The sequence below is a fragment of the Rissa tridactyla genome, chromosome 1, assembly GCF_028500815.1.
Source record: "Rissa tridactyla isolate bRisTri1 chromosome 1, bRisTri1.patW.cur.20221130, whole genome shotgun sequence".
Classification (NCBI taxonomy): Eukaryota; Metazoa; Chordata; class Aves; order Charadriiformes; family Laridae; genus Rissa; species Rissa tridactyla.
The window spans coordinates 87,304,709-87,319,957 of NC_071466.1; the positions used below are offsets into that span (position 1 = coordinate 87,304,709).

Genomic DNA, 15,249 nt, shown 5'->3' on the forward strand with positions numbered 1-15,249 from the left:
CAAAGATTTTGTGAATGTTTGCTAGACTGAATTGTCACAGGTGTTCCCTTGTCTTTGTGTGCATTTCTTCACTCTGTCCCCACTGCCCTGCCTCTTGAAAAATAAAGATGTTATAAACTCGACTTTTGTCATCAGGTTTTACTCTTAAATTACTAGATCATTTCTGAACTTCAGACAACTTGATTTGAAAAAAAGGCAAATTTTTCATCGTTCTAGAAAATCTTTTCTTTGGGAGAGTTTAATTTCCTGTAAATGACCTTGAACTTTCTTGATTTTTTTTCCATTTTGATACAAGAGTATCAGATGTTTTCTTCTCTTTCACTTGTGCGAGCTTTGTCTTGAGCTGGACAAAATCAGTAGGTGTAGGCAAGATGCTTAACCTTGTTCTGCCAGTGTGCCAAAATGTTGGCCTGATTGTTATAGTTCTAAATATCTCTTTGGAATAAACTCCAACATGCAGTACTTCATCTCACATCATTTTGGAAGTGTTTGCATTGGTTTCTTAGAAGGTATCTGGGGGCTTCTGGAAAGCTTTGTTGTTTAGACCTTTTATGTCCATTTAAATGTATTCATTGTATGACAAACAGCTTGTCATACCTTCTCTAGCATGTGTCATACCTTCCTGCAAAAATAATAAAAAGAGGAAACATATGTAATATTTATTATTATTTTTACATGTATATAATATATGTAAACACACATAAACTCATTCAAGAAAAGAATAAAAAAGAACATCCTTCTCTAAGGAGTGTCAAAGGCTTACAATTATCTACCTACCATTAATTTTTGAGACTCCAAAATAATACAGTATTTTGTAAACATGTCATGACTGGGTGTAATATTGCTGTATCGGTGTAAGAATGTAGTCACACTTAATGTTCCTGAAACTAGAAGGCTACCAATATCTGAGCAAGCTAATTTAAAGCTTGTTCAGCTTTGTGTGCAGTAGAACTGTTGCTGCATTGTAAATACTTTTCCAGCTCATTTACAGAATTCTTGATCACCTGTGTGTGTTACACTGGTTGAGGCTTTAGGAATCTGCTCTGTATAGTTTGAAGATGTTCACTTTCTGAATGGTATAGCTTTCCTGCTGACATTCCCTGCACAAGACAGTTGCATATGCATTGTCATCCAATGTGTTTGCTTTATTCATCTGTTTGGCTGCATCTGAGCCTCCCTACCCATCTCTTCTAGTAACCAATGACCCTTCCCCAGCCATCAGTGTTTTTGTTTTGTGCTAAAAATTAGATGATGCAGTCTAGTGTCATTTGCAAGGAAGCTTTCCAGAATTTGTAGTCATCAATATTCTGTCCAAAAAAATAAGCTTACTGAAGTATATGCTTTATAAGTTTACAAAACCAACCACTTCCGAATTTTTATGGGTTACTGATGTTGAATGATACGGGGGTGGGGGAAGAGGGAAGCGGGTGTAAAATGTATGTGGGTATATATACATTATACGTGTGTGTGCCCACACTCGTGTATATGTGTATACTTTTTTTAGTGATGCCATAAGCTCAGGTATCTATTGGCTTCTGGGTAGTATTCTCTATATAAGACAGTAGATCTGGGGTTTATTTCAGTTAATAAATCCTCATTTTCGACATGAAAAAAAATCTGTGCAGCTCCAAGCAAAGTTCAGATTTGATCTCTGATTTTTAAGCTTTCAATGCTAGGCTTTTAGACCAGGAAGTTTTACTGTGGGCTTCAGCTTGTGGGATTGAGATTGTTACCTTAAGTAAACCATCTACTTGAGGTGCTTCACTAATTTCTGACGTTTTCTTGCCTTCACTTATGGTAACTTTATAACTGCCAAGGGTTTTACTTTAAGCAAAACCAAGTGCCAACTTGGAGAATTTGTGTTTGTTTGTTTATCTTCTGAAGAAAACTTCAGACATTTCAGTAACTCCTCCATTAAACGGAAATCCTTACTTGTGTAATTGTGAGCGGTTCAGTAAAGGGAGTAGTATACTGGCAGTTAAAGAGGATTTCCAACCCAGGCTGCCTGCTGAGATTAGGGTTGCTGAAGAATAACTGAAAAAAAACATGAGGAATTGCCTCCCAAAAAGAGCTGTCTGCAATACGAATCTCTCTATGGCAGCATGAATGCAGCATGCTTTGTATTTATTCTTTTTAGTTAATATTAAAGCACATCAGCTTGCTTGCCCCATGCATGTTTGCTGCTACACCTCCTTGTACCAGTGTGAAGTTGGATGCCGTTCCTGCCCAGGGGCAATAAATGCTAGTGATAACCACAGAATTTCTGTTTGTACCTATGCCTTTTCCAAATGTCTCAGACCAGAATAACCAACGTGATCTACATTATATGTCCTAAGCATGCAAAAGGCACACAAAGATAAAATAGCAAAGAACAGCACATTTTGCCTCTGGTTTCTGCTTGAGGGTGAGCTCTCTGAATGGGGGGGCTCTTCTCTAGTGCTATTCTTACCTGCTAGTAAAAGAGACACTGCGTAAGAGATTCTGGTGTAACTGTTTGCTTTCAAGAGCTGGAGCTTTATGCAAAATACCAAGATACTTGCAGTTACATTGCAAGAGTTTAGTGTTGAGTGACTATACCATAGAGATTTTTTCTGATAATCCTAATTTTTTCCTGTACAGACCATTGTCTGAAAATCGTCTTTTGGGATGCCTAAAATATCCCAGTGTTTCATTTCATGGATCAAAATGTTCTGCTCTATTTTTACTCAGTACAAAATCCTGGTGTTGAAGCTTCCTGCTATAATGCTATATATGTTCACTCTCTTCACATAATGAGCATGTGTTTTGAAGCAGTTGCTGTTCAAGGTCAATGCTTTTTCAGACAACTATACTGCAATATGAGTCATAGGAGTTAATGACATAAACCAGTCGGTGTAAAACCACTGGCTTTTGGGTAAGCAGCAATTGAAAAGGAGCAGAGTTCTCAGCCCCTTATTTTCCTTCTCTGTCTGATCACTATAGTCACAAAGAGGAAATGATGGTACAGAATTTCACTTCTTCCCTCTCTGCTCACCTGCTGTAGGGAGCAGTTTTCTCATCCAGGTTCACTGGGCCAAAGAAAAGAATTTACACATGAGTGAATCTGTGTCTGAAAGTCTGGCAAAAATTGTCCCAAGCTTTATTCTGAAGATTAAGTTCACCTTTAAAAATACAGCATCTCCATTTTGGAATAGACTTTGGACCAGAAAAGCCATAGCCAGACGTTGAAAAAATTTAAAGGAAAATTTAGAGTAACCACGTGGGGAACTTCCTTATGATCTGACGCTGGTTCCTCAGCAGGTAACACAGTTGCTGGGTTGGTAATTTGTACCTGGGCTGTAGTTTGGGGCATGTTTGCAGATGTGGATGCACAGTAGCCCCTTTGGGGAAAGGCTCGGAAGATTCTCAGCCCCATTCAACGTGACTTTCAGAGTACAAGCAGGGTACTTGGGGTGCATGCTTTCCCCCAAGTTTTCCACCAAATTATGTAAAACTCAATAGGTAAATAATTTGGCAGGTGTTTTGTCTGTATTAAGTTGGTCTTGTGAGTTCACTGAATCTGTAAAGCTGTTAGTAGTCTTCACTTTCAGTCTTTCCCCTCGGTGCTTTAAGTGACTAAAACAAGACTGCCTTACTACTGTTACGCAGTGGTACCAAATGCAGGGATGTGACAGAAACAGGAATCCTTAGTAATCCAGTATATTTAAAATAATATAATTATTAGATTTATAATATATAAACTAGAGATTTCTCCTAATCTATGTTATTGTGCACCTGAATGTGTTTCCTAGATCTAAGTTTCAAAAATCTAAATTAGGAAAATTTCCACCATCCTCTGCCTATAAATCTTTTTCTAAGCTCATTCTCTTACTCAACAATTGCACTTTGTTACAGCGTTTAAACACTGCATGCATTTCTATTCAGAAGCAGGTAGCATTTCAAGCTTGAGGTGGTTTTGTGTTCCTCCAGTTGAGGAACTGATGAAACCACCTATCAGAATGAAGATACTTGTCAATCAGGAGGATGACTCCAGTGATTCCTACCACAGTTACATGTTTCACATTTGCTTGGAAAAAAAAATACCAGCTTGGCATGTAGTAGCAGCTGAATCACCAGCTGATAGCATAGCATTTAAAGCCAGAATTAGAAGCCAAAGATAACTATAGCAGACAGCGAAGTGTTGCTACATTACAGTAAACTCCAAGAAAAGCTGCTCCTTTTTGTCATCCGGAGCCCTTACAACTGTGGCTTTCCTTCAGGTTTTTGATCTAGACAATAGAATAATTTCATTTTTGTTTTTGTACAACTTAAGACTGAAAAAAGACTATTAAATCATACAGGATGATTTTCTGTATGTTAGTTGCCATTAAGTGTCATCCGTTCTCTGGGGTCTAGGCCCAGTAACATACCTGAGTAATGTGTATCTCCCAGAAGAGCATGCAGTCCTGATTTGAAATGTCAAAGGTGGGAAATCCACTTATTTCGCTAAGGAATTTGTTCTGGCAGTTAATGATTCTCATTGTTAAAATCAGTGCCTTACTTCTAATATGACTCCCTGGCTTCATCGTCCACCTACTTGTTGCCAAGTCTTTGCCCTTTTCTTTAGACACCCTTCTAGTACTCTGTAATTTATTCCTGGATAAGTACTTGTGCGCCGCAATCAAGGAAATGAAATGTTGGGGCTGGTTTAGCTATTTTTTAACATACCAAAGGGATAGAAATCTCTGACTCTTTTAACGTAGGCCACTATTTCTCTCTCTGAAATTATTTCTGTGACATTTTACTGCACTATTTCCAATTTTCAAACTTATTATAAAGGGCACTAGAACTACATTCAGTTATGTCTCACCAATGTCCTACATACATAAACCATTTTTTTACTCCATATGCGTACTTTACATGCATAGTTTACTGTGTATACTTAAAGTAACATGTTATTTGTCAGCTGTAGTTAATTCAGCTGTGTAGATAAGTTACAAGGTGGAAATTCGGTCTTCAGGCAAGTCATCTGTTCCACTTTTGGGTCATCTTCTTTTGCCAGCACTGTCTCACCCAAGCATAACAAACTAACTGAAGTTTTTAAGTTGAAATGGACAACAGTAGATCCCCAGATTCCCTGGTGATAAATTTGGAACCATTTCCACAAAGGTCAGGAAGTGTGATTGAAATTTGTTCTCTCTGGTGAACTGTGCAACTCCTGGCTCTCCATCAAGCAATGGATAAACTGGACCTGTGCTTTTATACCTCATCACCATTTGTATGTTCTCTCAGATATGATTTTCATTTTTCTAAAAGACCTTGTCTGTGATATTTTGGTTTGAATATTAAATTCTGGCTTAAAAAAAAAAAAAAAAAAAAAACCAAAACACAAAAGACATGCATGCTTTCCTTTTCCCTAAATAACTATTCACTGGTTTGAGCTAATCATTTTAACCTAACACTGTGTTCCTCCTATCCCATTTAATAAGACTGTTTATCTGGTATTTGTAGAGTAACCCTTGAACCAATGAATGCTAAAACGTTAAGAATCTTTTTGCTTTAATCAATAATTTGCATTATTTGGGATAAGATCTCATTATTACACAGAATTTACATAACATCAAAATAAAATCTCTCTTACAATACCTTATTTCATGTTTAGGAAAAGTCCTGAAAACCTTAACAGTCACTCAGAACAGCTCAAGGAGAAAGAAAAGCAAGGTTTTTTCAGGGCAATAAAAAAGAAAAAGAAGAAATCTCAAACCGTAAGTATTCAGTATTTCTAAAAGAAAATATGTTTATCAGTTTCGTTTTATACCATTTTAAAATGCTAGGTTAGTACAGTACCTTCGTATTATTTGTGATCATGCCCACATGCATCTTATTTGTTCTTTTATTTTTTCTCTTCAGCATATGAAAGCCAAATTCTTTCCTTGTTCAGGGTTTATTTATCTGCCTTTTCAAATATTTCTTCACCTACTAGTCCTGTGCATCTTTGTTTTCATTCAGACCATTTCAGAGCCAGTTTTGATGCAAGTTTTTAAGCTGATGTTGCAGCAAATTCTTTTGCAGGATATTGTGATACCTTTCCAAGAATAGCAAATGTATTATTGTGTGTCCTCAGAGCTTGAATAATTTCAGACACGCGTTAGGAGGAGATCAAACTGTTATAAATGAGAATTCGTTCCAGTATTTTTCATGGCAGTGTCTTGATAAAAGCCTCTGTCGTCTTACTACACCCCGTGGGAATAAGGATGATGTGTCCTAACCATTCTTAATATTTTATGTTTTACTGGGGGAATGGATTGTGGCTTTTGTTATTGTTATTCAGTATAAGCCTTTGGTGCCTTTTATGCATTTTTACATTTTCATCTAGTTTATGGGAGGGAGAAAGAACTTTCTTTTATCAGAGGGCAGTGGTATATCAACATTTCACAAAGTTTTATAATGAAAATCTCCCTAAGAACTGAAGTAACCTAAACGTCATCTCATCTCATTCTCGAATGACAGTTCTGGAAACAGTAAAATCTTTAAAATTCCTTTTACATAAAGCTGTAATGTTTCTGTAAGTGTAACCGCAGTTATAGTTTTGAAGGTTCTCAGAATGGAGTAAACCACACTCACTCCTGGCAAAAGAGAGTAACTAAATCAAAATATCTACTGTCATAGAGTGAGGTGGCATGACTGGATGCTGGTGGAAGGCAGATCTGTTAAAAACTGTGGAGAGGAGTGATTATCAGGTGCTCTTTTTTATTTTTTTTTTGTAGTTTCTTTGATCTGTATGGAACATGTGCATGTGTGTGTTAACTAGCACTCAAAAATGCACTTTGCCTTCCTGCTGGGCAGGTTTTAGAGAAGTGGCGTCTGCCTCTCCTTCTAAACTTGTTCATCCTCATACCTGTACCCAGTTCAAATATGATCGTTTACACTACACAACTGAACAAAATGTCTAGATTATAACTGACATTATTTGATATCAAAATGTCCATGAAAGGACAGCACACTTAAGGCCATTGGTTCCAGTAATGCATTTTCAAAAAAAAAAAAAAAAAAAGGTGTTAAATTTGCACTGTTCTAATCTACTCTGATTCAGCCATTCAGACATGGTGGTGGGGAACGCTTTAAAAGCCCAGCTGATAGACGGTGTATCAACTACTTCCAGATTAAAATGTGTGAAGGAAATACAGACTGGATTGTGTTGCATTTCAAAATGCATCACTTGTGGAAACATCCTTGATCTACAGCTACTGAAAACATCACTGATTACAAGACAGGACAGATTTATACATAATCCTTACTCCTCTTTCTTCTCACTCTTAAGAAGAGGGAGAGAGGGGGAGGGGGGGAGAAAGAGGTTTTGCATAAGGGAAAATTATGTTTGCTAGTTAGAGCTAGTATCTCACAGGAAGATGAATAAATTAGTGAAATAAGATAGTGATAAAACTCTTGCATTCTCAGCTAGGAATTTGCTGACATCAGCTTAATTTTTGGACCCAACCAGTGACTGAAAAACCCCTTTTCATTTCTACTTAACAGCTGTTTAACAGGACGGTATCTAGGCATAGACTGTACCCACCGATGTACGTACAAGTGTCTAGTTCAGACACTGTTCTTTGTTATTCTTTGTCTGTTAGTTGAGGACATCTACCTAACAAACATTGGGATGTTCATTAGCATCTTCCAGCACAAACAAAAACGACTATCTTCAGTTCAGCACCAAGTCTGACTTCAGTAGTAAAAGCTGTTAACAGCACTGTAGTATTAGCTCTTCAACTACATGAATAATGTTTTATCTGAATTCATATTAAAATCTATCAGATAGCTTGTGACTACTTGAGCTTTTTTCTGAAGCTTATCATTCTTATAGAGTCCTAGACGTATGAAATTCCACTTATTTACTCTGACACAGACTTCCTGCGGCAAGTAACAAGCTACACCTGAGAACTGTCACAACAGTGAGAAGCGCATCATAGCTAGCTACTATTTACGTCTGATATCCTTTAGCAAGTCTCATTTTCACAGCATCACAGAATGGTTCAGGTTAGAAGGGACCTTAAAGACCATCTAGTTCCAACCCCCCTGCCACGGGCAGGGACACCTCCCACTAGACCAGGCTGCTCAAAGCCCCATCCAGCCTGGCCTTGAACACTTCCAGGGATGGGGCATCCACAACTTCCCTGGGCAACCTGTGCCAGTGCCTCACCACCCCCACAGTAAAGAATTTCTTCCTGACATCCAATCTAAATCTCCCCTCTTTCAGTTTCAAACTGTTACCCCGTGTCTTACCATTACAGTCCCCGATAAAGAGTCCCCTCCCCATCCTTCCTCTAGGCCCCTGGTTGCTGGTGGTTGTTGTAAGAGTCGCAAAAGATATCTGAAATTGGGTTGAAGACATCTTCTTAATAATGTAATTCTAAAAATATCTAATAGCCCAGAACTGATCCCAATTCCTGACACTTCTTTCTGCAGAGTTGTTCCTATTGATCATTCTCCCTAGATTTCTCCAGGTGCAGTTCCTCATGGGATAATAATCATTACTGCCTGCTATGGGAATTCTTTGCAATATTGTTTTTGCAGAGCTGTTCTTATCCATTCTGCTTTTCATCTTGTTTGAAGTCTTCTAATAACATAGCAAAAGGTTTTGAGGATCGCTAGAGTCACATTTTTTTCTGTCATCTGCCACCAAACAATTGGTGTCAATAGGCACTATCTTCAGAGAAGCCTGAGTTTTGCAGGGTTTGGCACATACTGCAAGCTATGGGTCTGAAGAAATATCTGCGTTGGAGTAAACAGTTGCAGGAGAGTATTTCTCCTAGCAATCCTTTGATTCCTTTTTAATTTACTGAACTTCACACAGAAAATTCTTCTGACCATAAAGTGCCTAAACAGCCTATGCTAATTAGTGACTCTGTTCTCCATTAACTTGGATGGAATCTAGCAGCTGTTTGAAAACCCTCCCTTTTGGCAGTGCACCCATCATTCTCTTTAGTTGTGTAATCATTATATTGTATTATAAAGTTTTCTTTCGGTGGGCAGAATAATGCTAGACACAGGATATGTGTCCTATGCTTGTTTGTACCTAAGCAGGGGAGAAATGTTCCCATCCATAATTTTAATACTTGATAGTTCTGTTTGTTGTTTGTGCATCCATTGGTATGCTCTTTGGTTGTATTACAGAAATTAAAATAAAAAAGCTGGTGCCCTTGCAGTTATACATGAAGTTGTTGAAGGCATATTTTCGTCAGAACTCAAGTACTGCATCTTGGAGCCCTAGCTCTTTTTACAAGTTAAAAATAGAATACTTTTAGTTCTTCTAGAGGTAGCTATCAACTGCTCATTCTGAAACGGATTGATATTATTGTTATTGTATCTTTGATATTTTATTTATATAAAAATAAGAAATGTCATACCGTTTTAGGTCATTACATAAGTAACAAATGATTGCCAGAATTACGGGATTTAATCCAAAGCTCAGTAAAGTCAACAAGACCTACCAATTGTTTCCAAAAGGCTTTGAAATGCACTCTGCATTCCTAATGAGCATGGATGTAAGAATAGGTCTACTGATCTCTTTTTACATGCTTTATATGCATTGGGTTCCTTGAACTTGTTCCATATGCTTTTTTCATTCAATCACTATTGTATTTTCCCAAAGCAAATTATAGGATTGATACCATATATTGTCGGAATTTAAAAAAATAAAAGAAAAAGAAATAATATAGTAAGGACAGATCTCTTGACTTGAAATACTATGCATTTAGTTTTTGTATCTTATATTGCAGACAGACTCAACCAACGGGGAGAATCCAAGCATCAAGAAATCCCTCTTTCCTCTTTTTAATTCAAAGAATAATTTAAAGCATAGTTCTTCTTTGAAAAAGCTTCCTGTAGTCACTCTACCCATGGTATTAATTTTTAAGTACAGTAGCACTGTCAAATGCTCCAGTAAACTTGTTTTACTGACTACAGCAGCATGTGTTTTATTTTCATGGGATCACTTTCTCTTCATGCCAGTTAAGTATCTTGGGCCAGTTCAATAAATTGAAGTAAAATTGGCAGTTCTGTTGAAATTGATTGTGCCTAAAAAAATGTTTTTAGTATTTGATATACTGAACATGTAACATACGCAGTTCCAGAGAGAATGAGCCCTGGGACTAAGACTAAAGGAGGAAAATAGCTGTGAAATCATATATGTTTAAAATTAAGCTATCTCATTCTGTTTCAATCAGGAAAAAAATTAACCTAGTTTGTTTTGTAGGTGTATCAGAAATACATTTTTTTTATGCAAACTGATCCTTTATATATAAATTTAATTAATCAAATATTAACAACAGATTATCTGAAAACTAAATTTTAGCTGATGCTTCTGCTGTATTTTTGTTTGTCCTGATTCTTCATGATAAAAGACAACTTGCCTTAAAAATAGGTTAAATTTTAACTGTCCTTTTTTTGCTTAGAATTCTTGAAATGATGAGATAAAAGTCTACCTATAGGTTTTAAATTATCCTTCTGCCATAAATTATGTTGGATTTTCAGCTTGTTTTAGGGGGAAGGTTGGGGAGTTTCTTAATTTTTGCTTTAGTTTGGGATATTTCTGGAGGAGTAGAAAGATGGGGGAAAGGGAAAGCTCTTGGTTTTATGATGGCAAAATCATCCAGACATGAGTTTAAAGAGATTTTGGTCTCCTTCACTCAAGAACAGATTTATAGAACTGATCCATGGTCTTAACTGCAGTATGGAATGCTTTTTAAATGAAGATGAGGCTCAACAATTTTTAATTTTTTTATTTTTATTTTTTGAAGCCTTGTTTAACTGCTCTCTCTTACAGCAAACAACACTAACAGCATGTGAATGCTTTAAGGGATAAGGGTATAGCAAATCTGCATGATATCCACAGCTCTTACTATGGGGAAAAATAGTGAAAGGTCATTGCAATTCTGCTGCGGTGATGGGCTTTACTTGCATTCTGTAATTAACTGGGGGAAATGATTTACAGCTGTTCTTAAGAATATATTAGGAAAACAGTATTTAATATTTTGTTGCAGATGCCTAGCAGTGATGGGCAGGATCTCTTGGCATTACAGAAAGCCATTCATTCTTCTAATCACCAGAGCAGCAGGCAGAAGGATTGGCATCCTGAGAAGATGACAGAAATCCAGCCGCATGTAAGTGGCATTATCAATTCCCTGTATTTTAACATCACTGAGGTATCTTGACAGCTTTTTCACTGACGAACAGAAAAATTGCATTTGACATTATTTCCCAACCTCCCCATTCCCCACTCATTGAATGTAAAAAATCATGTGCCTGCAGGTCCTGCCTAATTCTTTGAAAATCTAGACATGAATGACACGAAAAAAAGAGGGACTAAATGTCCCTTTGTCAGTCTTTGAGCCTGTCAAAATACTGGTTATGGTTTTGTATTAGAGGCAAGCAATGTTTCAGTGCATGTCTATGGTAGCTATGCAGCACCGTAGAAAAGCCCTCAAATTAGCTCTTGCAAAGAAAGGCACATCCTGAGGGCACGCTGCTGCTTGACACAGTTTGATATCTGATGGGGACACCAGGGCATCGTGACCACATGACGGTGCAGCTGTGCCTCAGCAGACTACACTATTGGAGCATAGCACTGCACTAATGCAGCTTTGTTTTCTCCAATTCTAAAACCAGCTTGGGGAGCAGGGTTTGGGAGGGAGCTTCAGTGCCATGCTCTGTTGCCACTACAGCATTGAAAGCTGAAGAACAGGGTTTGTTGCAGCTGCATTGTTTGAAGAAACAAGTTGCTCTGTGAGCTGGGGAATTTAATGAGCCTGTTTTCGTACCACTTTGTGTACTCAGGCTTCCCCAGGTTCTTGCTACCCATGTCTCCATTTTCCTTCGACCTACTCACCGGTTAAAGAAGCTGTGAGGGACTAGAGCAGCTTATCACCCAGCTGCCGCCAAACAAAATATCTCACTGCTGAGTTCTGCCAGCCCTTATTTCAGTGCAGATGGTTACTCAAGACTCTCTCTAACCCCCAGTTGATGTTCACAAAACTTTTAGGAACTTCGTATTTCTTTTATCTGTGCCTCATAAAATGTGGCAGAGGTTCTAAAGTTAATAGCAGGAGTAGTGACAGGTGGACAGCTAATGCAATTGTCTATGCCTCCATTTTCATACGAAACGAGGTTAAAATAATTGATGGGAAATTTTTTTCCTGAAAGAACCCGAAAAGGTTCCATCTTTTCAGGTAGCTAATAGTTTGAATCATAATGAGAAGACGTTTTCTCAGGTGTATAGTCATAGCTTGGAATTAAATATTCGAATCAATACAAACTAAAAGTGAGGAAGTCCTGTGAAGTTGAAGATGTTCGGTTTAGGATATGGCAGTTTTATTCTAGAAAGTCTGATGTGATGGAGAGCAGAAGGTCAAGTGCTTTTCCCCGTGTCTTTCAGAGCCAGCCATTAAAATCTCTTCGAAAGCTCTTACACCTCTCCTCTTCAAATCATCCTGTCCCTGCTGAGCCTCGCTTCCAGCCCTTACCAACTCAGCCAGCCAAAGCTTCTTTTTCGGAAGTGCGAATTCACCCCATGAGTCAAAGCTCCGGCAGCGGCAGCAGCAACGTGCGGCAAGAGCCTCAGCCGAAAAGCCGGCCAACGCTGCAGATACCAAGCCAGCTGGAACCCACCTGGCACGTCGCCCCGGTGAACAGGAGCGCGAGCGATGGGCCTCCCTACTCCGACCAGCTGCCTTCCAAGAGCGGACAGAACGGGCATACGTATAACCGAACAAACCGTTCGCGAATGCCAAATCTGAATGATTTAAAAGAGACAGCCTTGTAATTGCACTCCAGACAACAGGCCAGTTCAGGTGGAGATCAGCGTAGGGGAGTGGTGGTGGTTCTGGTGATGGTAAGACTGCATTTTCAGCTTTATAAAGGTGTGCAATATGTACATGTGGAGCTATGCTGTTTGGCACCACAGTGAGAGTCAGGGATTATACAGTAGAACAAGTTGAATGATGAATTACCAGTCATCAGAAATGTCGCTGGATGCCAGGCAGAGTGTGCCGGTCAGGGAGAAAAACGCATTGCCGTGTTCTCTCACTTACATTCCAGCTTAGTGCACATCTCTGTCTGAAAGCTGGGAGACTTCTGGTATGTATTGGCACTTATAAGGGTGAAAACATTTATGTCTAGACCTATGCCCTTACTACATTTTTTGCTGCCTAGTTAAAACAGTGGGGTTTAAGTGATAAAAGTGTATCCCGGTTAAGGGTTTAAAGTTAAATTGTATGTCTTAAATTTGTTTTTTAAACTTCCATATTTGATAGGATTTGTAATATTTATTTATGATGACCTAATATCGTACTGTTATAATCATATCTTTTATGTTATAATGTAAAGTTATTTTGAGCTGTTTGAAACATTGTGAAGCAGTGCAACAGCTACAGTAGTTTCTATAAAGAACTAACAGTGACATTTATATATTGCATCAGGAGTATTTTATTCTATATATAAATATATATATAAATGGAAAATAACTGTCTGTTTTTTAAATATACTCATTTAAAAGAAAAGTATTGTTATGACACTATCTGCCATATTTTTATACATTTGTGATATAAAGTGCAGTATTATACTTCTAATAAAAGGAAGTTGAATGTGACTGTAACAGTATGAATGTTGCTCAGCTATGAGAGCCCGGGATTATAGGCATTATTGGTAACAAACAAAAGACAACATTCAATTCCAAGCTTTATTATGGGCTATTTTGTTGGAAGTATTGGCTAAACGTAAGAGACTGCAGAACTGTACAGTAATGTAAATGTGGTATGTTCTCCCCTGTGTCCTTGGCTTTCCTAGTAATATTGATGGGATTTCTGCATCTGCATCAAGAGCACAGAGCCGAAGTACCAAATTTTTGTTTCCTCTAAAGAGATAAAGTGCCCCATGACTACAAGCTAAAGCAGGTGCTCTTCCACTTAATAGCAGGGGTGAAAACCAAAGAAACATAGCATGAATTGCAAGTGAAATGCCAAACTTACGCATAGCATGGCACTGCAGATCATGGTATAAGCTTTTATGCATATGTGTATTTTACATCTTGTTTAGCAATCTATTAACTAATAAGATAAACACTGTATTTAAATTTAAACTACTCTTGCACTTTTTATTATATTTCAGGATGTATTTAAAGCTACAAACTGATATTTGGATATTGAGGGAGAAGGTTGCCATGCAGCTTAATTTCTCCGTAGGTCTTACTATCCGAATATTCCCGTACACAGTTCAGTTACCAGTCTCAGCAAAATATTAGATCTTGGGTTCCAGTCTCCTGTACAAGATTGTTAAAACTGCCTTTACGTTGGTGAATGTCGAGCGTAGCAAATACATAACCCGATTCCTCTGTTGCTACCAGTAAACTACATCAAAGGTGAGCCAGCAGGAGTCAAAAGAGTTATGCCAGTCTAAAGTTTGTGCAATAAGAGGAGAGTCGGGCCTGTAGTGTCAGAACAATACAATCTTTCCTTTTTAAACACATTAGTTCAACTCTCTCATTACTCTGCAGGATAGTTTGTTTTCTAGATGCTGTCCTCATAAGACACGTGTACTTGCAAATATGTTGTCTTTTCCAAACAGAGATTAACCTGAATGTAAATTCGATGATTTAGCCATATAAGTAGTTAACAGAAGCAGCCAGGCAGTAAGAGCTGAACTTCCTACTTGGATAACGATGCAAACTGGACACGCGGTTCAGTACCTCTCGAGTCATACCAAAGTTCTAACAACAGCAAATTTGGCGCCACTACTCTAAAAGTATTTGTCAGAAAGTCCGTTATGGAAGGATGTTGCGTTAGGTTTGTCCAGGGTGAAAAGTAATTGTGAAAATTGTCAATTGCCTACCAGAAACGTGCATGTCATTTTCTGTAGATATATATGATATAGGATATCTAGATATATATGATATATACTGTGTCGATATGTCATATATATAGCATATATAAATAGAGCAAACATGAAAGGGTATTCAGTTTTTGATGAGTTCAGTGGGCATCCGGGAAAGACATTGTGATATTTACTAGGCATCGCTGTCAGAGTTTAGCAGCATATTTCAGCAATGTCTTTTGGATTCACCAGTTGGTCACAACTAGGTTAGTCCTGTTCTCTGCTTTGAAATGGGCTGATGCCATTAAAATCCCTCACAAAAGCAGTGTCCGAGAGTGGGGCTCTAAGCAGTATGATCTGAATGTCTCCGAGGGAGCGTTCAGACTAGACTCTTCTGTACTTTGTGGATACGTATCCTTTTGC

General features: G+C 38.0%; 1 protein-coding gene across 4 annotated transcripts in view; it reads left to right on the plus strand.

Moving 5' to 3' along the window:
- Positions 1-13,379, plus strand: part of CDKL5 (cyclin dependent kinase like 5) — a 123,974-nt gene extending 110,595 nt beyond the window's left edge. For 2 of the 4 annotated variants that reach the window (XM_054185922.1, XM_054185929.1), the window contains exons 15-18: positions 5,621-5,723; positions 9,741-9,863; positions 11,004-11,123; positions 12,395-13,379. In XM_054185922.1, the coding sequence (XP_054041897.1) occupies positions 5,621-5,723; positions 9,741-9,863; positions 11,004-11,123; positions 12,395-12,781 (733 nt within the window). In that variant the 3' untranslated portion in view covers positions 12,782-13,379. Of the gene's footprint in view, positions 1-5,620; positions 5,724-9,740; positions 9,923-11,003; positions 11,124-12,394 lie in introns of those variants that run through there. The other 2 variants (XM_054185936.1, XM_054185945.1) reach the window with 2 other exon arrangements.
- Positions 13,380-15,249: the final 1,870 nt, after the last annotated feature.